The following is a 22,831-nucleotide window of genomic DNA, read 5'->3' on the forward strand; positions in this document are numbered from 1 at the left end:
CCTCAGCCTCCCAAGTAGCTGGGACTACAGGCGCCCGCCACAACGCCTGGCCATTTTTTTGGTTGCAGCCATCATTGTTGTTTGGCAGGCCCGGGCTGGGGATTCGAACCCGCCACCTTAGGTGTATGTGGCTGGCACCTTAGCTGCTTGAGCCACAGGAGCTGAGCCTAAATTTACCTTTTTAAATTTAAACTTACAAGCAGTTTTTACTTACAAGCAGTTTTTATACCTGTATGCCAAGCTCTGTTTTAAGCAATGAGGATATTGGATGGCAGGGAGGGGACATTAGGATCTCTGCTCCATTCTAGTGCAGATTCTGTTTAAAAATCCACCGCCTTCTAAAAGTAAAGGTTCCTCTGTTTTTTGACTTCTTTTGTAGGATATCCTTCAAAATCCCCTCATGGCTTCCCCAAATACAGGTTTTGAGCTGAGAATGGTTTTAGGTAATTATAGCTTATTTAAAGTAAAAGGTGGTCTTAGTGATTTCTATAAGCTCATCCCTTATATGTAAAAAGAAGAAATAAGAGAAGAAATAGTACACACTCCTTTTTACATATAAGGTATGAATTTTACAAAAGTAAGTTGTAAGGAGTAGGATCGTTCACTCAGTTCAGACCTTAATGTTAATTAAAAATACGTGACATTGACTCAGCACCTATAGCTCAGGGAATAGGGCACCAGCCACACACACCAAGGCGGGTGAGATCAAGCCTGGCCTGGGCCTGCTAAACACCAATGACAGCTGCAACCCAAAAATAACTGGTTGTTGTGGTGGGCGCCTATAGTCCCAGCTACTTGGGAGGTTGAGGCAAGAGAATCGCTTGAGGCCAAGTGTTTGAGGTTGCTGTGAGCTATGACACCATGGCCCTCTACTGAGGTCGACTTAGTAAGAATCTGTCCATGCCACAAACAAGTGACTTTGGAGGAAAACCTTCTGGTCTTAATAACTAATAGAATATTCGTATATAGGTATGTAAATCCTATAGAATATGTAACTATAAAATCAGCCTACTGGTCATTGACACTATAATCCCATGTTTTAATAAGTATCAAAATAAAGACTTCTCAAAGTTATTTTTATAATATTCATTTTGGCCACAGAGTCTCTTGTGAAATTTCTGAGCACCTAAATTTTACATAGGTAATAGTTAACCAATACGGTTTAATCAATTCCTTTCCAGTTGGAAGCTTATCCTAGCACATAAAAGTTAGACATGTAAAATATGCTTGGTAATAAAATCAGTCCTCTCTCCTAGCGCCTGAGAAGGAGTTTGCCTCCTGGTTTGCTGAGACGAGTTTCTTCCACCTGGACGACCACCACCTCAGCTACAGGTCTGCCCACCTTAGAGCCCGCGCCCGTTCGGAGGGACCGCAGTGCCAGCATCAAACCGCACGACGCCCCATCATCCAGGTTTGACAATGCACCTGCTGGTTTTCTGTCTCTTGGAGAAGTTACTTACCAAAATGGAAGTACAGATGACAAGGAAGGCCTGATCAATTACTGTTGGCCGGCATCTAGCTTTGGAAATGGAAAAGATGTATGGTTTCAATGCAGAACACGATAGAGATTAATATCAGATAATTAGGCTTAAAGGCTTTGTGGGTGCTTAAATATAAAGTGGGAAGTGTGACCCGAGGTGATCTTTGCCACTGGGACCTTTTCTGGGAAGGATTAAGCCCAGGATAAAGGTAGGCAGAAAAATCATACTGAGACCCATAAGTCAAAAGTATTTAACATGACACCTGCAGCTGGTGTTAGATCATCCCAGCCCACCGGGCCAGCTGCTTTAGCCTTACAGGAAAGGGCAGAAGAGCAAATCAACAGTAGATCATCATCCTAAGATTGCCTAGATTTGTTCAAACACTTGGGAATTTCAACTTTATTTAGTGTATTAGTTCCAATTTTACAAAGTGACATAAAAGCCAGAATTACCAAAGCTAAAGAAAAGACCCTATATTATATTAAAACCTAAGAAAAACAATTTTTCAGAAAATAGCTAAAGAAAGATATGATTTTAGAGGAGATATTGTGTTTATTCTTTTCTATTTAGACTTAAAATAGCTACTTTATGTGAAATTAATAATGATGGGAATATTCACCATACGATTTCAGGTTTTGACATAGATATATCAGTTTAATTAATGGCTTAAAGAATGAAATAAATTCGTATCTTTTTTGAATTGCCTTACAGCAATATGAGAAGTCATTGTCTCCTGATCTTAGCCTCAGATGTAAACAAAGCCCCATTCTGAGTTTGGCAGGAAAATGGAAACCTTTCAAATTAGAAGAATTAAATGACTGCTGACTTGTTTTTCTTGATTGAAAATACAGGTGCTGGTAAACCTATAGAATTATAAGCAAACTCAAATGCTTTTTTCACATATCAGTATTTCTCCTCTCTATTACTGGGAATAGAGTAAAACTATAGTGTAAAACTTTGAAATCTTATCAAAATAAGGAGGTTATTTATATATATACTGTTTCAAGAACATTGTCTAAACTTTGAAATAAGACATTGTTTGTAATATGTTTGTCTTAAAATATTGATAATTGTCAATGTACCCAGCAGTGAGTGCTGATAAATGGTGACTAGTCGCATTATTGTTCAATGTGGCTTAGTAAGCCAAATGAGGTTCTCATTGAATAAGGTTAGAGAGAGTGCCCATTTTACCAGCACACCCTGCCAGGTTTCCTATCATACTGTAATTAGTGCTTCTTGCTTTTTATTCCTCTACCAAAACCCCGCTCCTTCCTTCTCAAATGTCTTTCTGTCATTCTTCGTTACTTCTAATTCACTCTCATTTTCCCTTCTGGTCTCATCTCTTAATCAATTAAATGAAACTGGAGGCTGAAATTGAAATGCTGACAAGAAAGAAAGTTCCAAGAACTTTTATGAGTTTAACTCCCAAGAATCTCATCATTCTGCTTTATACAACAGATATTTAGACTCGTGTTTTCAAGAGATAAGGAATCACATGTGGTCCCCGTCATTCTCATTCTCCCAATTCTAAACATACTCACAGATGTCTTATGTGGCCGGCTATGCATTTTCCCACTATTTAACTTACTCCCTCTTCATTTCACTGTCCTGTCAAAAGTCCGGATATAAAATCTGAATGTGGTGTAAATTCTCACCATTGTGGAGAAATGAAATTCAATTGAAAGAGAATGTGAGCCCCATAAGGGAAAAACCGTATATAAGTAAGTAGCAACAGCGCCAATATTAAATACTAGTTCAGGCCTTGATTAGAAACCAAAGCCCGCCTTCCTGAGAAATCTTGCAAAAAAACTGGTGATTAGTTCTGAAACTCACTTGCATTTTAGCCCTGAAGTTTCTTCCCTTGAGCTCTTTTATTTCTTCCTTTTTGTGTCTGTCCTTTTAATGGGGGCTTGTTGAGAATTATGGTGATCAAAAGAAGAACAGGAGAAGTAAACGTTCAAAACAGTTCACTTATGTACATCCCTTGAGGTATACCCTTGGAAAATTTACTCCTGGGTAACTGTAAATAGAATCTGGGAGAGTGTGGGCTGAGAATCAGAGGGGCTTGGCTTCAGAAAGGATGTCCTGTGGAGCCTCCGTACCCTCTACAAGAGATCATTAAGAAAAAGAGAAACTATGGCACAAGTGGAGGGGTAAATTAGATGGGAGAATACAAGTAGGTGCTTTAAAAAATAGGTGTTAGCTAGCAACAGCTAAAATACATCATGCCGCATGTCATTCCAAGTTGACCTTGGAATTGAGCTCTGAGCTCTGTACATTAGGTGAAAAGAAAGCTATAAACTTGGTAAAAGAAACTATCATGTGGTGAAACTTTTCCGACTTGTTATGGGGAAAAGAAGGGTATGGAACCACCTTTGTGAAGGGGATTAAGATCTTTTATCACAGGCACATACATAATTTTTCTCTGCTGTGCCAACATGAGGAAACCAAGTAATTATTTCCTTAATCTGTTTTCCTCTCCAGAATCCAAATTATTACATATTCCTGAGATCTAAACAGGAGCCAGGAAAATAAGGAGAAATGAAAAGCTGGAAGTTCTCAGCTGAAAAGCTGAAAGTCACTCTACTATTGCCCTTTATATATAAACTTTTCAAAATGAGCACATTTTAAATGTTTTTATTAAAAATGCATATAATTATTGTACTGGCCTTCATAAGTATGTATTTCTGATATATTCAAATGTTCAACTAATGTTACGGTCTTAAAAAAAAGTCTATGTAGAAAAGTAACCTCTCTTAATGGTATAATGAACTCAGAAACAAGAACATTTAGGCTGCACATACATTATATAAAATTTCTTCATGGTAAATGTTACCAAGTTAATCTAGCAAAATGAGTTACAAAGGACCAGAATTACCAGGAAATAGCCAGTTCTCTGTCTCAGATTCAAAGTTTTCTTTGATCTGATTATTTCCAAAATTCCAAGCATTTGTAAAATATCTAGGATGAAATTTCTAAGAAGGACATGAAACAAATATTTTCTATGCTTTCCTTAATTATATTTGATAATGGAAATTCATTCCACATCTCAAATATCTCTTTTATGATATAGTTGAAGACTGCTATTGGAAGTAGGGAGAAACTGTGAAGTTTTTGTATACCTGGGCCAATAGTGGATGAAACATCTCTCTGAAAATGGAGAAAAGAGAAATGAGATGGCACAAGTGTCATGCAAATTACAGATCTTACCCACTGCCTGACTTACTAACCATCAAAGAGTATAGGCAAGAGCAAAGCATCTGCTGGGCATTCCCCCCTTTGAGAGGTCTGAGACTTGGTGTGGTTCTCTGAATAGCCTTTTATTCCACATTAGCACGTGTTCGGTTTGGATTTAGCATACAGGTTCTAAGCAAAGCATGCATAATGTTGCTTGCGCAGAGGGAACCATTCCAGTTATGGAACCTCTCTAAATTATACCTCATTAATTATATAGCTTATATGGCAATCTTCATAGATCCATGACCCAGTAATTCCATTAGTTTCAGGTTTATTTATAATAGGCCACTCAGACAGACCAGGAGCATCCTGCTTACAGTGCCAGCTTGAGATTGGCAAAGCATCAAATTGTCAAATTCTGTCCATGCAAATTGTAGACTTTGCCCTGTACCAAATTTACTAGTGTTTGAAAGGACACAGGTGGTGTTAGCAAAACGCAGACAAGCACTTTTCCTTTGCAGCAGTCCAAGATTGTCAACATAGCTTCCGAAATTCTTCCCAAATTAGGATGGATTCTTGTTCAGATTCAACATGTAAGTAAGGTTCTGAGCAATCCAGGCAGGGAAATTTTGCCTTGGAATACCTTCAAAATTTATTTCCCATTAATTACATGGCTTCTATAACATCCTCTACTCTAACCCTCCCTATATCTATTAATTCCAGATTAATTTGCAAAGAGCAACCGAGACAGATCAAGTCCATCCTGGTAAAAGCGTCCCCCAGACTCTTCATTACCTTACATTTCTCGCAGTAAATATCATCAGGTCCACTGTTGTCATGTTCACAAAGAGATTTGACTGAGTCATCTTCTTTTTAAGGTATCATCAGGAAAGAGAAATTGTAGACTAATGACCTGCTGCTAATCTTTTCCTCCACCAAGGAAATACTGGAAGAAGACATTACCTTTGAATGATTTTATAAGCATTCCATTTTTCAATACAGTTGGACCAAAAATAAAGAATACTGAAGTATGCTTCATGCTCTTTATAACTAATCTGAGATCTCCTGCACCTCCACCAGTTAATCAGCAAGGCTGTTATAGAAAATTTGGGGGATATGATTATAGAAATAGAAAAAGAATGTGGGTGATTCTTATTAATTGGAAAAATAGGCAACTTATCTTTTCTCTTTTGTTAACCCAGTATGCATGATGAGTGACTACTGTGGCCCTGCCACAGTGTTCGAGCTGACACAATCTCTATGTTGTCATTGAGAAATCAAGTGGTTCTGTCACTGAACTTGAACCCAGTGCTCAGACTGGCAAGTCTGTTATGGAAATGAGGCTGGGTTCTGGCAAAGTTTGTCCCAGTAGGTGATGAATAGTTTTTTTTTCATTTTTCCCTTACTGTCCTGTCTTTCCAGTGTGGCTAGTCCTGATTCTTGGAATAACCCAGGAATGACGACCCTCACCAAAAGCAGATCCTTCACTTCGTCCTATGCTGTTTCTGCAGCGAACCACGTAAAGGCTAAAAAGCAAAATCGACCAAGTAAGTAACTTGTTGGCAGCAGAGGTCAGACTCTGTGGAGTGTGCAGTCCCACAGTAAACCAAAACGTGAGTGCTGAAATACTCTGCGGCTGCTCTACATTCTGATGGCTTCGGTTTGGCTGTTCTAATAACCAATTAGTTACTAACACCTTTTTCAAAAAAAAAAAAGGCTCCATAACCAGTTAGTTGTGTGTGTGAATTTCCACTTTATATGATGATACAGACTCCCCCAGTGTTATTGAACCAGATTTCCTATATTGAACTTACTGGATAAGTAGAAAATCACTGTTGCCATGAGTCATACTCTCTGGAAGAATAATCTTAGAAGAGAAATCTTGGTTTTACTTTTACTAGTAAATACAAATTATATTTCTGGAGTATAGTATTTATATGAGTTCAAAGGAATGCAGCATTTACTATACATGAGCTATGATAAAGAATTTGGATATTAAAATTAACAATAATAAAGTTTTAGGTTTGGACAGGGAAATGATTTGTGGGAAGATTACCTCATTTGATTAGAGTCTGTGCTGACTCAGAATTGTGATACGGGCTTTATTTTTTTCCAGTTTCTGTCTCCTAATTACCCTTCTCCTAAAAGCTCCATTGAAAACCTGAGGTGTTTTCTTTGACCCTTTCTCCATGGAACTTTCTAACTCTCAGTTTTCACTTCTCAGTAGCATAGAAAACTTTGATGAGCTTTTTAGTAACTTATTGCTTAGTTTCTTAATCTTCTGTCTTTAGCAGCCTAAGAATTCACCAGTGGCTCAAGGGAAAAACTGCCCATTTCTCCCTGAGATCTTAGACATTCAAGTACTGGCCACCTTGGCAGCCCCTAACTCCAATTTCTGTGTCATCAGCCTCATGATGTTGCTAAAAGCTCTGCTGGCTCTGTCTCTCCAGTGTCCCACCGGCTGTCTGGATGGCTGCCTCTTGCTCTATGCCAACAGTCCATCAATAATGCTAAAGGGAAGAACCAGCTTCAGGACTTGACTCACCCTTCTGAGGTCCTCTTCCCTTGGGGAACCTAGTCCCTCAGAATTAGGCACTTTTCCTTGATAGCTTTTTATGTCTGATTTCATGGGAATTACATCACTGAAAGAAACCCTTAAAGGTAGTCTGATTTTCCAACAATGATCTAGTCCTGTCTGCTCTTTAGAAATGTTCTTTAAATTTTACAACGTAGAAGTCATTAATGACCTAAGAAACAAAACCAAGCTTTCTCCGGGGTCAGCAATACTAACCTACAGCTAATCTCGCAAAGGCTAAAAAGCAAACTCGACCAGGTAAATAACTTGCTGGGAACAGAATTCCTACTCTGAGCATGTAGTCACAGAGTAAACCAAACCTTACGTGCAATATTCTGAGGGTGTACTACACATGCACTGGTGGGTTTTGGTGACAATTCTAATAACCAATTAGTTATAATAATAAAAATAGCCTTCTAAGTTTATAACTTAGAAGTCATTAATGTGGCCCGAGAAATAAAACTGAGTTTTCGCCAGGGCCAGGCATTATAGAAAAGTGTAGGCAGATACACCTGCAGAGAATCACGTAAAGGGTAAAAAGCAAATTCTACCAGGTAAGTGACTCACTGGGAGCAGAGATCACCCCGAGGGCAAATACAGATTAACTCAATAATAAGGAGAATCATTTGGAATTCTGCAAGATGGAAGATCTGCGTTGGGGACTTCCACGTGGAACTTGAGACTCTTAAAGGAGTACTAAAGTAGGCCTAAACTTGTAGGACATCCTGGCTCTCTACAAAAATATGTGCTGATAATTGTTGAATAAAAGTATCACCAGTTAAGGGCTCTGGGATTTTAAAGACCAAATTCAAACACAGAGCTTACCACTAGGATCACTAAACACACAAGAAAACACAATGAGTTTGAATTAACAGTAACAATACAAAAATTCTCAGATCTCTAAAAGGGTTGAGATATTCAAATACTAAAATACTTAAATACTTAAAAAATATGCATTTTTTTTTTTTTTTTGAGACAGAGTCTCAAGCTGTTGCCCTGGGTAGAGTGCTATGGCGTCACAGCTCACAGCAACCTCAAACTCTTGGGCTTAAGCAATTCTCTTGCCTCAGCCTCCCAAGTAGCTGGGATTACAGGCACCCACCACAATGTCAGGCTATTTTTTATTTTTTTTGGTTGTAGTTGTCATTGTTGTTTGGCAGGCCCAGGCTGGATGCGAACCAAAAATAATTACAATGTGAAAAGATTAAGTGCAGAGCAATTAAGTAAAGAAAATATAATCAAGGAAACAGGTTAAATAGTGCAATAGACAAGTGAAGGGAGAATTCATATCCTGGATGGAGGAAAATCAGAAGAAGTCATCCAGAGTGCAGCACAGATGAGATATTGGAAAATATAAAAGATTTTAAGAGATATCGAAGAAGGAACTAGAAAGTCTAACATACATAATCATGGTTTTAGTAGTAGATGAAGGACACAAAACATTCGAAGAAAAGCAGAAAAAAAAAGATAAAGTCACACATAGACACAAATTAATAAAACTACCCAATACTAATGCTAAAAGAATAATAATCCTGATTTCTACCAGAGAAAAGACAAATTGCCTTTTCAGGAAGGGTAGTCAGGGTGAGAGCAGAATTGTCAGAAATACAGAGTCAGAACACAGAAAACTTTCTGCAAGTTTCTGAGAGACTATTATAATCGATCTAAAATTATGTGCCTGACAAATCTACCTGATAAGAATTTTTGAGAGAAGTCAAAACTTTACCACTTCCCAGATCGTCACTAAAGGACTTTGTGGTGAATGTATTCTAGAAGAAAAATAATATCAGAGAAGAGTCTAAAATCTAAATAAAAAGTTAAATACATTTGAAAACTCTCTGTCAGTCCAAACACTATGTATTATACACATAAATGGTAGTATTTCCAGATTCAGATTCATGGGTAGTTTTTAAAAGATTTTTTTTAACAACAGAATTAAAATACTGAATGACAATACGTAACTCAAGGGCTAAAAGACAAGTTGAAGTGTTCTGTGTCCTTGTGTAGCTCAGAAAGGGGGTTCAGATGTGGAAACTGAGGCATGGAAATGTTAAGCCCTCGCCTAAGGCCACACAATTTGTCTTGAGTTCTTACTTTTGTCCTAATGACTTTGTAGTAGAAAAAAATGAAAAACAACAAATAGAATTTAAAATTAGGATGTCTTTGGTTTGTCCCTGCCTGAGTACGGGATCATGAAAAGGTTTGGTTTTCTCTTTCTCTGTTTCTTCAGTGGAAATAAAATAAAAATTGTTTAATAACCAGCACGGTAAATTCAAGAAGATGAAAATTATAGGTAGGGCAGACAGTGGCAATAACAGGGCGAGTGATAACATGGGCTTCTATTCCTGTGTCCTATTGCCTTTTTTATCTGACTGTGCTCAAGAAGAAAAGGCAAAATGTCAAAGGAAAGTAATGCCTACCTAAGATACCCTGAGGGCAGGGAGTAGACAGGTAGAGCCCTGGGAATAGCCAGGCCCATCTGCCATTCTTCCGTCAGGTGCCTAAGGGACTTGATCTGTGGTTGCATTGGAGGAGATTTTACACTGTGGCATCTTTAGACGATTGTCACAGTAAAATTATATTATTTATACAAATAACCTCCATCCTATGCCTCCTGAACCCAACTGAGCAAATCCCGTTAAGTCTGCCAACAGAAAAACATCCGTCAAGAATCAGAGCGCTGACACGCAATTCCAACTCGGATCAAACAGGCCCTACTGCTGGAAGCCCTTGCTCCCCTGGGCTGATGGCCTCCTTGGGGGTATGGAGCTAAGGGGGTGTTCCCGGTTTGAGGTAACTGACTAGGAAGCTGCCTGGATTTCAAGCTCTATGAAAAGAGGCTGGGAAAAACGAACTCCTTTAGGTGGTAAAGAGTATAAGCGAATGTTCCCAAATGAAGTGTGAGCAGAGTCAGAGGAAGAATCTAAGAACAACAGGGAATTGGGGGCGGGGGACGATATCGAGGGAAAGACAGACAAACTGAAAGATAAATCACCTGTTTCCAGAAGGGTCTAATAAAATCTGATCTCTGCAGGAGTCAAGTAAACACTGTGTCCTCTAGCTCAATCGGCGTTAATTTTCAATAGCCAAAGCACAACCAATTAGTATGCAGTTACTAATATAAAATAAATGAATGAAATCACAGAGGCGTCTTTTGATGAAAGCATGAAAACAAGAGATTTAAATATAATCTGCCTTTGCAATCTTGCTCTTCTTCTGTGAGTCATTCACCATGGGGAGCTACCAGGACATCATCCTTCTTTAAAAATTCCTCCAATTCAGGGCGGTGCCAGTGGCTCAAAGGAGTAGGGTGCCAGCCCCATATGCCATAGGTGGCGGGTTCAAACCCAGCCCTGGCAAAAAACTGCAAAAAAAAAAAAATTCCTCCAATTCTCAGTTATTGTGTCTGCCATAGTTCATTCTTGTGAGTTTGGGCTGCTTATGCCCATGATAACAGATACCTGTATACCTATAAACCAGCCTGAGTTTTCTAATAGAAAATTTGAAGTGACAGAGAACTTTAGGTAGGGTGACTTTTTTTTTTTCTTTAGATATATTTTCTGTTTTGGTAAAGTATTAGGGCTGACTATTTTCATATGAGCTTAGAAAAGAGGCATGTATTTATCAGACAAGCTTTTCTTGTCTGAAAAGCTTTTCTGTTCAATTAAAATTAAACTGAGAAAGTTTTATAGCCCAAAACAGATGGATTCACTTAAATAATTCCCCTCCAGGATTGTTTATCTTATTGCTTTGATTGCCCCAAATTCCTCGTGTCTTGACACACATTTTCTCATGCTCTCAGGAACAAAGACTTAAAGGTTCAATTACTCAAAGAAGTATTTTAGGCTTTCTTTTTAAAGTTCATATTTTTAATTTTTTTAAAGTATTTTGACGTTAAGCATTTCACATTAGGACCCTTCAGATAATTCAAAGATTTATAATTTATGAGCTGTGTCATTTTTCTGGAGTCTCTTAGAATTATTCGAAGATAAAATGAAGATAAATGTCTTTGAGAGCATGCATATTTCTATGAATTGTTTCATTCTTGAGCATGCGCCTGAGTGTGTAACATGAAATTAGAAGAGGTTGCTAACAGTCATCGCTCTCCTCTCCCTCTGTTCCCCAACCTGGTCTTTAGCTCCAGGCCCCAAGTGATCCTCCCACCACATCCTCTCAAAGGATGGGATTACAGGTGTGAGTCACCATGCCTGGCATAGAATTTTTTTTTAAATCACAGTATAGGTTAGCCTAACCTGACTGATGCATTCCCTAAACCATGAACGTCTCTAGGAAAGAGAAGAAGAAAGGAAAGAAAGTATTTTTTCCATGTCACTGCTGAACATTTCATAAGAACATATAGTTAAATTATTCTTCATTGTTGACTCCAGAAACATAGCCATTAGCAGTTTTAAACATAACGTTCTTTAACATAGAGCTAACTAATCCAGTGAACTACACTTCCAAGTGAAAGATCTAGGTCAGTACATATAAGCTCTCATGGTGATAATCTCAATTCCAACAGGGACTATGAAGGGAGATGGTCATCATTTTATTTATCCAAATACCTGATGTATTCATTGCTCAAATATTTATTGAGCACCTACCAGGTCAGATGTTATGTTAGGGTCTAGAAAAACAGTAACCAATTTAGAGAAACCCTGTAGGGTATTTAGAGCAGGTTTTCATATATTCTCTAACTGTACCTTGTAATAAAAAATGTTCACTGTGTTTTAAAGAGAAAGAAACTGAGACATGAGGGATTGAATAGCTTAGTTAAGCACACTCCAGTCAGAAGTAATAAAATGGGGATTTAACCCTTATTTTCACCTTAAGTCCTTGTAAAATATTTCACAGGCATAGGAAAAGATCAGCCAGGCAAGGTAGGAAATGGAAATCTAATTATAAAATGTATAGTTATTCATATGCTAAAAAAGGAATGTTTAACAGTGAGTATATGGATTACTTAGTTTTGGACCTCTTAGTTGGCAGACAATCCTTAGAAGATCTTAAAAGTAGCAAATAACCTAAAAAACATTAAGAATAATTATTTTTCTGTGGTTCATCTTACAAGGGTACAAGTGAATCTTTCTATGAGTAGAATATGAATCTTTTAACACAATAACTAAGAAAATGACATGAAGGCTATGTTAACCAGTTTGATGGAAGTGTTTAGGATTGTTTGTGAAAACCCCACACTGTACCCCAGAAGTGCATTAATGTACATAGTTACTAATCAATAAAAAAAATAGGAAAAAAAAAAGAATAATTATTTTACATTTGCATAGATTAGATAAGAGACACTGGAACTCCAATGTCCGACATTACGTGAGCCACCAACTTCCAAGTAAAAGGAGTTGGAAGCACTGGTGAGGAAATATTAATAGTTGTTATACTTTTTTGTGCTTAAAATAGATGAAAGTAATATGAAAAAGAAGACAAAGTTTTATTTGGAATTTTTTTATTAACGACAGAACTTGACCAGGAGCTCTTGAATCACTTTCCTTCTTCATAGACTTATTGGATAACAGAGATGGAGGGGGAATGTAAGAATTTTTTTTGTGTCCTGCCTTTGTTTAGATTGTATAAACTAGTAACCAGAGAAGGAAGCTACCGAGTCAGTGGTGGGGTCAGGGCTAGAACTCAGGCCTTCAGATTTATTGTAGTCACTTTTGAGAATGCTTGAAGAAAAATCTTCCTCCTCTCTTTAATTTCTGTTCAAATGGAACATTACTAAATTTGAAAACATTTTACAACACATATTACTAAATTAGAATATGTGATAATTTAAGTATTTAAGCCATTTTAAGAAGTGTGATAATAGAAGAAAAAGTATCCAATGTACTCAGCCCTACTATGAAACTAATTTATAGCTTTCATAGGAAAGCTATAACCCAATTTTAGCCCAGGAATATGGGGAGAGAGGAGAGGGAGGGAAGGGGAGGGGGAAGGGCGGGTGGAGGGAGGGTGATAGGTGGGATCACACCTATGGTTCCTCCTATAAGGGTACATGTGAAGCTCTCTAAAGGTAGAATATAAATGTCTTAACACAATAACTAAGAAAAAGACATGAAGGCTATGTTAACCAATTGGATGAAAGTATTTCAAATTGTATACAGAAGCAGTGCACTGTACCCCATGATAGTATTAATGCACACTGCTATGATTTGACAAAAAAAAAAATAAAAAGTGTTATATTTGAAGTAGAGAAATAAGAATGGTGAAATGTAACATAAGCAGAGCAGAAATTACACAATAATAAAAAAAACTCTCTGCGCTAAGGGAAAAGAAAAGAAACAGTCATTGCTCTAACCATAGACATGATTACACTTACAGCATCTTAGTAAATCTGCTTTTAAAAGAAGGTTATTCCTACCATTTTCTTGGAGAAGCCTCTTCCTGAATCTGAAATCACTTAGTGGTTGTCTCTTATTTCTAGAAAGAACACTTGATTATTATCTGTATTTCTCTGTCCATGCATTTGAAGACTAATATAGAGTATCCATAAAGTTTGTGTGTCATTTAAAATAGTTTTACATTGTAAATTGCTCAGGAACTTTATGGACACCGTGTATATGTGTTTGCAAATATGTATTCACTTCCAAAAGCTTTCCTACTTCTGTGTCTTTAAGTAAACTACAGCAATCCACACCGAGAAGAACAGGAATATGGCTCTGGCAAAAAGGAATTGATATGTTTATACCTTTATCTTTTCAACCTGTAGAATAAAAATATCCCTGCTTCTCATAGCTGTTGCCGAGACTTTTGCTTGTGAGAAGTGTTCAAAATATTCAGACTAACAACACTATAACAGTAAAGCTCTTCCCCTGCGTCACAGGGTTATTTCAAATCTCATCTCCCCCCACCCCCACCCCGCCCCAGTCCATTTGGGTCTTCATGTCTGCTTGTTTGTTTAAAATTAATCCATGGCTCCATGAATTCTAATGGCGTGCGAATTTTTAAATGTATATGTGAGAATGAATTGCATGTCTCTGGTGGTTTCAATCAGCAGCTACTAAAAGTTAGCATAGAAAAAAAAAGTTAGCATAGAAAAAAATGATTCTTCTCATAAATGGCCTTCAGAAAATCCATTGTGTCAAGACAGAAATGGATGGTGTTCCCCTGGGCTTTGAATTACAGTTTTCTCTCAAAAAAAAAAAAAAAAAAAGTGGTAGAAAACTATTCAAAACTCATAATTTGCTCTCAGAATAGTTGAAGATTTACCTAAAGGAATGTCTATCAGGAATCTCCTTTTTTTTTTCTTCAGAGCAATTAAAACCTTTTCCTGGACCTACCCAGCCCTATTGAGTCTTAACCAACAGCCCCTCCTCCCCAGTTCTCTGACCCCCATTTCCTACCCCCTTTGTCCTCTTCACTAAGCTGCCAACCACTGACCTCCCCCTGGTCCTCTGACATCCCCCAGGTGTATCCCTCTGGCTGGAGTATGCTTTCCGGGGAGGGGATACTTATTTAACTATCTTTTTTATTTACTCAGGCCTCTGTTTAGATGTCCCCCCACCCTTCTCCCACCCCAGAGGTTTCCCAAACCATCTCATTTTCAAGACATTTCTTTCTCCTGTTATATTGATTTGTATTTATTCATTTCCATCTCCCCTAAGAGTGGGAGCTCCACAAGTGCAGGGATTTTCTTTTCCTCACCACTCCAACCCTGAAAACACAATAAATATTTGCTAAGTCAATAAATCACAGAGATACTTAGTGCAGAGATCTTGGTAACCTGCCAGGGGTGTCCAACCTTTTGGCTTCTCCACACCACATTGGAAGAAGAAGAGTTGTCTTGGGCCACACATTAAATACACAAACACTAATGAAAGCTGATGAGCACTCAAAAAGCTCCATGCATAATTTCCGTGATATCCGCCACCACAGATAAGCCAGAAAGTCCTCACATAACCTCCATCCAGCCCACGGGCTGCAGGTTGGATCCCGGGCCTGTGTTTCTACGTGTCCCATATCATGTAAGGATTCAGCTCCTTAAATGGTGACACTGCCTTTCTAAGCTTATCTGGGGTCTCTGTCTGCCTTAATCCAAACAAACTGTCTAAATTAGAACGGTCCTTTCCAACCTTTCTTTACATCAGAGCACAGACGTGTGTAATAATATTTGTGAATACCATAGTCTTACGTAGCACTAGAAAATGGTAAAGGATTTAGAGCTTGGTGAAAAATAGATTTCCTTTATTTTATGAAATTATATTAAGAAAATCAAATTGCAAATTAATGATTAGAAATAATGATAAACATTGAGTTTGTCTTGGAACTTTCCAATATTTTATTTTTTTTAGTTTTACCACCACTTGATACTTCACAGCACAAATGTAACACCCTTGCTGCCCACAAGGATACACTGGCAGGGGAAGTGAGTTAAACATTTAGTGAATTTAGTTTATTTCTGGCTCATGAGTCTGTGTAATGTGAAAGAAATTTGACATTGTCAATACCTTTGGGAAAGTAGCTAACTCTTTTATATAGAAATAGTAAGCAAAATAAAAACTATGACATAAAAAGTGATACAAATGTTTCCTAATAGATCATGAATTTTTCTTCTCCCTCGTGCAATCTCTGATAGAAGTACTGGCTGAGAGATCACAATATGCTGAGAATAGCTGGCTCACTCTCTATTTTCCCATTTACTAGTAGGGGGACTCTGAGAAGGTTTTTGTAACCTCTCTATTCAGGGGTGTCCAACCTGTGGCCCGGGGACTGCATGCAGATTATTTGATGACTGTTTAGGTTATTTATGGTATCAAATATCACCAAAAAAGTATGCACGGGCCTTTTTGTGTGTGTGCTAATCAGCTGCACTTAGTTCTGTATATTTAGCATGTGGCCCAAGACTACTCTTACTCTTCCAAGGTGTGGCAGAAAAGAAAAAAAGGTTGGACACCTCTGGAAGTGGTTTCATTTGCTAAACATAACATCAGGGACAAGCTGTCCATCAGGGCTCAACGATGGAAATGTTCAGAAACTAGGACGGGTTAGCCGTTCTCCATGCTTACGCAAAGGAAGAGTAAGATTCCTCATCTTTTAAAACAAAAACAAATAGCAGTACCAATAAGAAATTGTAAAAGAAATTATGAAAACCCTTCAACAAACTTAATATGCTTTTCCATGGGCTGGAAACCTTTGGGTGTGACAAATCAAACTTTTGAGGGTGCTAGTGCCTGGAAGCAAAATCTATTGTCCACTTAATGCTAATTAACCCCATACATCATTTGATGATATAAAAGTCTATGGCTGTAAACTTCCCTTCAAGTGGCGAGAAATAGAGAGCAACGTTTAAGAATTTCACTTCATTGACCCTACATTGGGTTGTTCAGCCGTAAAGACACGAAAACCAGTAAGCAGTAGTTGTTGAGAAGTCATTTCTCTCTTTTTTCAATGTTAAGTGCCGGCTGTTTTCTCTGTGTTTGGGAGAGAGTAACTTCAAAAAGATATGGTCCTTTTCCTCCAACGGCTGCACTTTGTAATCGAAGCCAGTTGTCCTATAAAATTCTCACAATCTAGCGTAAACACAGACAGTTTGGCACAAATACTCACACTTGAAATGTAACCTTTAGGCCTATTGTTTGATCGGAAATGGATCACGTTTCATTTTAAAATGTTTTCTCCGAAAATTATTTGGATCAGAGTTCTGTTTCACGCAAAAAGGTCCTGTTTCACTGACAGTGTGAGTGGTTAAGAAGGTTAACTGCCGCTCAAACACGTATCTTCCCTATTTACGTATTTTAAGCATCTGATGCCAGTTGAACTCTGCTCAGATACCAGTTAATGTTTAAAACAATAGCAGATCTTGTTCCTGCTAGAAATGTAATGTCCTACGAGAAGGCAAACACAGGAGAAAATTTTAACTATTATTTTTGTGTCAGTATGATAAGAAAAAACAAAAATGGGAAGAGAAAATGTCCTTCTGTCCTGAAGTAACTCCAGGACACCAAGGCTTTAGCTGGATATACCAACACTGCCACTGAGTTTTGGGTGATGACTCATCACTCCCGTTTCATGCCATGGAGACACCCCAGCCACACACCCTGTCTCCAGATGGTGGCAGGCACAAGAGGCCAGCTCAGTCGTCTGAGTGTGCATGTGCTTATCCTGGAGTTTATAGACGCTCAGGAGTTGCGATTTTGCCTTTCACAGACATTTACTCATTGATTAAACTCTTCTTCTTTCTCAGGTGCCCTAGCTAAAATTTCACCTCTTTCATCGCCCTGCTCCTCACCTCTGCAAGGGACTCCTGCCAGCAGCCCAGTCAGCAAAATTTCTGGAGCGCAGTTTCCAGAATCTTCTAACACAACTGCAAAACAAGGCCTAAGCTCTCACAGGACCTTAACTTACACTCAGAGTGCCCCTGACTTATCCCCTCAGATCCTGACTCCACCTGTCATATGTAGCAGGTAAGGATTTTCTCTTGTTAATTGAGTTTAATGATAAAACTAATAATAGTTTTCCCCAGGGAAACAACTGCCACCAGTCCACACAGGTCAGGGGAGGTTTGCCAAATATTTGATGAGAGAGAAGGGGATAAGATGATTCGTGTTGAATAGGCTGAAATAGAAGCTTATTTTGTTAGTGGTTTTGCTATTAATAGAAAGTGTGGATTCCCATAGAGTCCACACTCCTAATCTTTGGAGGTGATACAAAATAATTAGTTATATATGTTGTTTGTATACTAATGGAGAATGAAGAAAATACATAATTAAAAATTGATGTTGGGGTGGCACCTGTGGCTCAGTGAGTAGGGTGCCAGCCCCATATATGGAGGGTGGTGGGTTCAAACCCGGCCCCGGCCAAACTGCAAGAAAAAAAAACCCGGCCGTGGGGGGGGCACCTGGAACCCCAACCAACGGGGAAGCCGAAGCAAAAAAAACAAATGCCCAAACCCAAAAACCAAAAGGTGCCGGGAACCGGGAAGCCAAAAGAACCCAAAAAAGGCAAAAAAAGGAAAACCCGGCCCCAAAAAAAAAAAAAAAAAATTGATGTCAAGTAATGTAATTTGTCATTTTGTTGCTATGTGTTTTTACTTGTTCTCCAGATAGTAGTTTGTACTGATGTTAAATACATTTAATCCTAGATTTTCATTTCTCATTTTAACACTTTGAAAATGTGCGGATGACACCTGAGACATAATGGCTAGATTCAAGAAGTTCTCTGAATGCAATTAAGCATCATCATGAAAATAATTTTAAGTTATTATATCACAGAAAAAAGGGCCTAGCGTGACTGGAGTAATTATTTTGCCAACATTGTCACTAAGAAAGAACTGCCTCTTTTTACCAATTAACTTATCTTTATTGTTCCTTAGTAACAGCTTCATCTTAAATAACTGGTCTCAAAGCTTTACAGTATTTGTAAGTAGAAAAAAGTTGAGTAATTTTAAGTATAGTCATGAGAGTACCTTGAAAAAAGAGTATTTCTTTTCCCAGGTTACTGAGGATCACCATTTGAATAAGTCAGTGATATCCTCATTTTCTGGTCTCAAATATTGGTTCCTACTCCCAGATTTTCTCAGTATGTTCAGTCTGAGGAACTAACAACTGGTGCTAAACCTCACCGTTTTCATTTTCATATACCTTACATATAAGATCGGTAGACTAAATGAATTTTATTTATTTTGCAATCTTTATTTTTACTTCTGTGATCATTTTTACTTCTGTGATCTTTACATTTAGATGAAAAATTATTTGTGTTTGTTTGGCCAGAGCCAGAGTAAAAAATTATCCTACCATCCTAGTTATTCTTCTGCCCTCTCCGTGGCAGCTATTTAAATAAAATCATTTCTATTGGATACTAATCGCATCTTTTTTTCATCAAACAGTATATTCTGTAGTAACATAACTAGGAGACATATCCCATTTCTCTCTTAGAAATTCACAGTACACATCACTTAAAAGACCACCCCTGGATTTTTTGTTTCGTCTGCTGTTTTCTGAATTTATTTCCTCACAGAATGAGTTTATTTTGGTTAACACCCAATAATTGCTCATGGATCTAAGGTTTGGCAGAACACGCTTACGAAGCATTGTTTTGTCGTACATACACCGAGCCCAGATGAAGTCCAGGGGGGCGATCTACGTGAAGGACATCTGCTTTCAGCTTTTTAGGGAGCCTCTCCCACTGTGCATTCCAGCCATGTGGGAATTAAGTTGCCTAAAGAAAAGAAGAGGGACATTCAGAAAACACGTCCCACTCCTAATAGCTTTTCCTACCATAGTCTATTACTTAGCAAGAAGACTGTAATGGGATTTTTATAAAAGAAGTTTCAGAGAAAAACAAGGGGATTTCGGTGTCTACTTGTTCAGTAATGTTTATAAATCCAGTAGTGTGTGTTTTATTTGTTTGGGCTTCATAAGTCTATAATTCAAACCAGGTTTTATTACAGCCTTCAAGACAGCCACCCATGTAGGCACAGAACGCTCCAGAAACACACAACTAATTATTGTGGTTTCCCCCGCTGAACTTGAAGGGCTTGGCATTGGATCCCAGTCTCTTGGCTGCTGTAATGTCTATGCAACAAGCTATTTTTTTGGCATGGGAGCTGGTATATTTGAACTATTAAATAGTCCTTTTAGGTATTATCTTGCCATGAAAAACCTTAAAGCTAATAAACACTACTTCGACTGAGTTTCATCCGAGAATGTAAGCCTGTTAATTGCGTCTACTTTTCTTTTTCCTTGAGTTCTATCATTTTACTTTGGTTCCCTAAGTCAAACTGAGAGAAGATTTTATAATTGGAAATATTTTACGCATCATGATTTTCTACTTACCTTCAAGGGCAGAAAGTAAAGTTCCTCACATAAAGAGACTCTTTAACTGGAAAATGCATTTCTCTACTGCCCGAACAAGAAGAAGGAAAAAAAATAAATAAATAATAAAAAATTTTTTTTTCAGAAAAAAAATTTAAAAAGTGGTGAGACTTTTAAGATAGTGAAGAATAAATCAACGCTCAATTTCTTTTTCAATTTAGAGTGAGTAATTTGTGATTAAATAACAACAACAAAAAAAATCCCCTGAGTCCCTTTGTCATATTTGAAGGAAATAATCCAGCAACAAAAATACAGAATTAAAATCGAATCATGAAGACTCTAAATAAGATAAAAAGGGAGGAGGCAGTTGAGAACTTTGTCAGGCCTTTTGTGGGGTTAGTTTTTATTTTATTTTTTATTTATTTATTTATTTATTTTTGAGACAGAGCCTCAAGCTGTCCCCCTGGGTAGAGTGCTATAGCATCACAGCTCACAGCAACCTCCAACTCCTAGGCTCAAGCAATTCTCCTGCCTCCGCCTCCCAAGTAGCTGGGACTACAGGCACCTGCCACAGTGCCTGGCTATTTTTTGGTTGCAGCTGGCGTTGTTCGGCGGGCCCGGGCTGGATTCGAACCTGCCAGCTCAGGTATATGTGGCTGGCACCTTAGCCACTTGAGCCGCAGGCACTGAGACTGGGGTTACATTTTAATTCATAAAACAGTCAAACTGTTGAGAAAAGGAAAAGCATTCTTTATCCTCCAGCACCCTCGGTGAGGGGCCACTGTTCACCTCTCAAGCACTTTGGGTTCTCCTGGTTGCCATGGTACCTCCTAGCCTACGTCTATTAACTGACGTTCTATGTGGCCCACTGCACACACACTCTTTGTTAAAATGCCCCTCTCCTTTGTTCCTTCCCCAGGGCCTTAACAAGTGACTGATCAATCTGGAAAAAAAAAAGAATTTGTTTTTATTTTGTGGCCAAAAATAAATTTAATATACTATTGCTCTATATTTACCTGTGTTATCTTTTCTTAAGACATTCGACATCCAAACAGACCTTTAAGACAAATAAATAAATCTAATAATGTGGGGGTTTCTTAAGCAGACTCAATGGTATTCCATTAAGCAAGATATATATATATTTTTTTTTATTAAATGATAGCTGTGTCCATTAATGCAATCATGGGGTACAGTGTGGTGTTTTCACATACAATTTGAAATATTTTCATCAAACTGGTTAACATAGCCTTCATGTCATTTTCTTGTTATTGTGTTAAGACGTTTATATTCTACTTTTAGAAAGATTCACTTGTACCCTTATGAGATAAACCATAGAGGTGATATTTTTGGCCAAATACATGTTAATGCTTCCAGAATCACTGCCGTAGGTAAGTCGCAGCTGGTCACAATATAGTATAGTATTTTACCACCACTTTTGCCTCAAAGATGGAGTCAAGTAAGAGGCAAAGGCAGTTTCTAGCCCTTCGTGTTGATCATGTCTTCCCAGTAAAGGAAGCCCTCTACCTCTTAGCGGTGACCATGTCTCAGACAAAATGAATTTCCCATCAAACAAGTAGAAGGTGGAAATGCTTGATTATTGTGTCTACCCGAACGTACATAGGAATGGTATGTGCCTGTGATGTTTTGAAAACAAAAAGCTATACTTAGAGCTGTTCTGATATTTCTCAGCTGTGGCAGACCATACTCCCCAGGGAATCCTGCGGATGGGCCCTTGGAAAGAAGTGGGGCAGATACTCAGATACCAAGCAGAACAGGTAATTCATTGTTTTAGATTCTGTTCCCCAAAACAGAAATCACTCCCTCCCCCTCAATAGGTAGCCTGTATTTCTGATTTTTTAAATTACAATATTTAAAATGCCAGGAAAATCAAAATCATCCAGAATCCTATCTAGAGTTTTGATCATGAGTAAAGTCTTAGCACAAAGCTATCCAAAATATTTCTGTACCTCATCATACAAATATATATATTTTTTTGGTTGTTGTTTTAATGAATTTATGTATTTTATTTAATCTAATTAATTTAGTTAAAACAAATGTATATTTTTAAAATATAAAAGGCTATTCTATGAACTATATAGAAATGTATTTTATCTTGCGACTGCCAACATTATACATAGAATTAAGCAACTGCTTATATATTAGAGCTAGCCGTAGTGTGAAAATGTAATTGACAAGTTTCAATCCAAAAGTCTGTAATAAAAAGGAAGAGGTGACACTCAAAGACCACAGGTGTACGTGGGCCCGTGAAGGTGAACTCTTTCCCTTATCATATCAGCCCTGGTTGAGTTTAAGAAGTTCAGGGGCACAGAGAAGGGGATATTCTGTGCCTCAGGGGATTATTGAGAAGATTAAACATGTTAATACAAATAAAATGCTTTTACTGGTCCCGACACATAGCAAACACCCAGGAAACTTCCTTCAGTTACCTTTTCTAGCAAGAAGAAGCTTCTGGGGGTCTTTGCCTGACTGGACTTTTGGTTAGCCCAGTTTATTGCTGACTGAAATGGGGCCGGTGAAGGGGGCCAGATAAGGAAGGAAGGAGCAAACCCCCAAGGAACGGGATGGATACACAGTCTCCTACCCCCTGTGCCCTTTCTAGAGTTAATACTTTATGCTCAGCTACTTAGCAGTTTAATGTATTGGGAGAGGAATAGAGGAAAAAAGAATTAAAAAGTCACAGGATCTAAAAATTCCTACTGAGGAATTATTGAACATCATGTACACTGCAGATCATAATTCTCATATACCTTATTGGGTTAGGAAATGTGTGTTTTTCTCTACCCTAGGATCCCATTTTCTTGGTGTATAAGCTC

The 22,831-nt window shown here is 38.0% G+C and overlaps 1 protein-coding gene across 1 annotated transcript in view; it reads left to right on the top strand.

The window, feature by feature from the left end:
* Positions 1-22,831, top strand: part of PDE3A (phosphodiesterase 3A) — a 304,450-nt gene that overhangs the window by 256,661 nt on the left and 24,958 nt on the right. The window contains exons 3-6 of the mRNA XM_003792494.2: positions 1,257-1,411; positions 6,090-6,205; positions 17,429-17,648; positions 21,687-21,772. Coding sequence (XP_003792542.1) covers positions 1,257-1,411; positions 6,090-6,205; positions 17,429-17,648; positions 21,687-21,772 — 577 coding nt within the window. The remainder of the gene's footprint in view (positions 1-1,256; positions 1,412-6,089; positions 6,206-17,428; positions 17,649-21,686; positions 21,773-22,831) is intronic.

This window comes from Otolemur garnettii, unplaced genomic scaffold (assembly GCF_000181295.1).
Source record: "Otolemur garnettii isolate 467f Iridium unplaced genomic scaffold, OtoGar3 scaffold00057, whole genome shotgun sequence".
Classification (NCBI taxonomy): domain Eukaryota; kingdom Metazoa; phylum Chordata; class Mammalia; order Primates; family Galagidae; genus Otolemur; species Otolemur garnettii.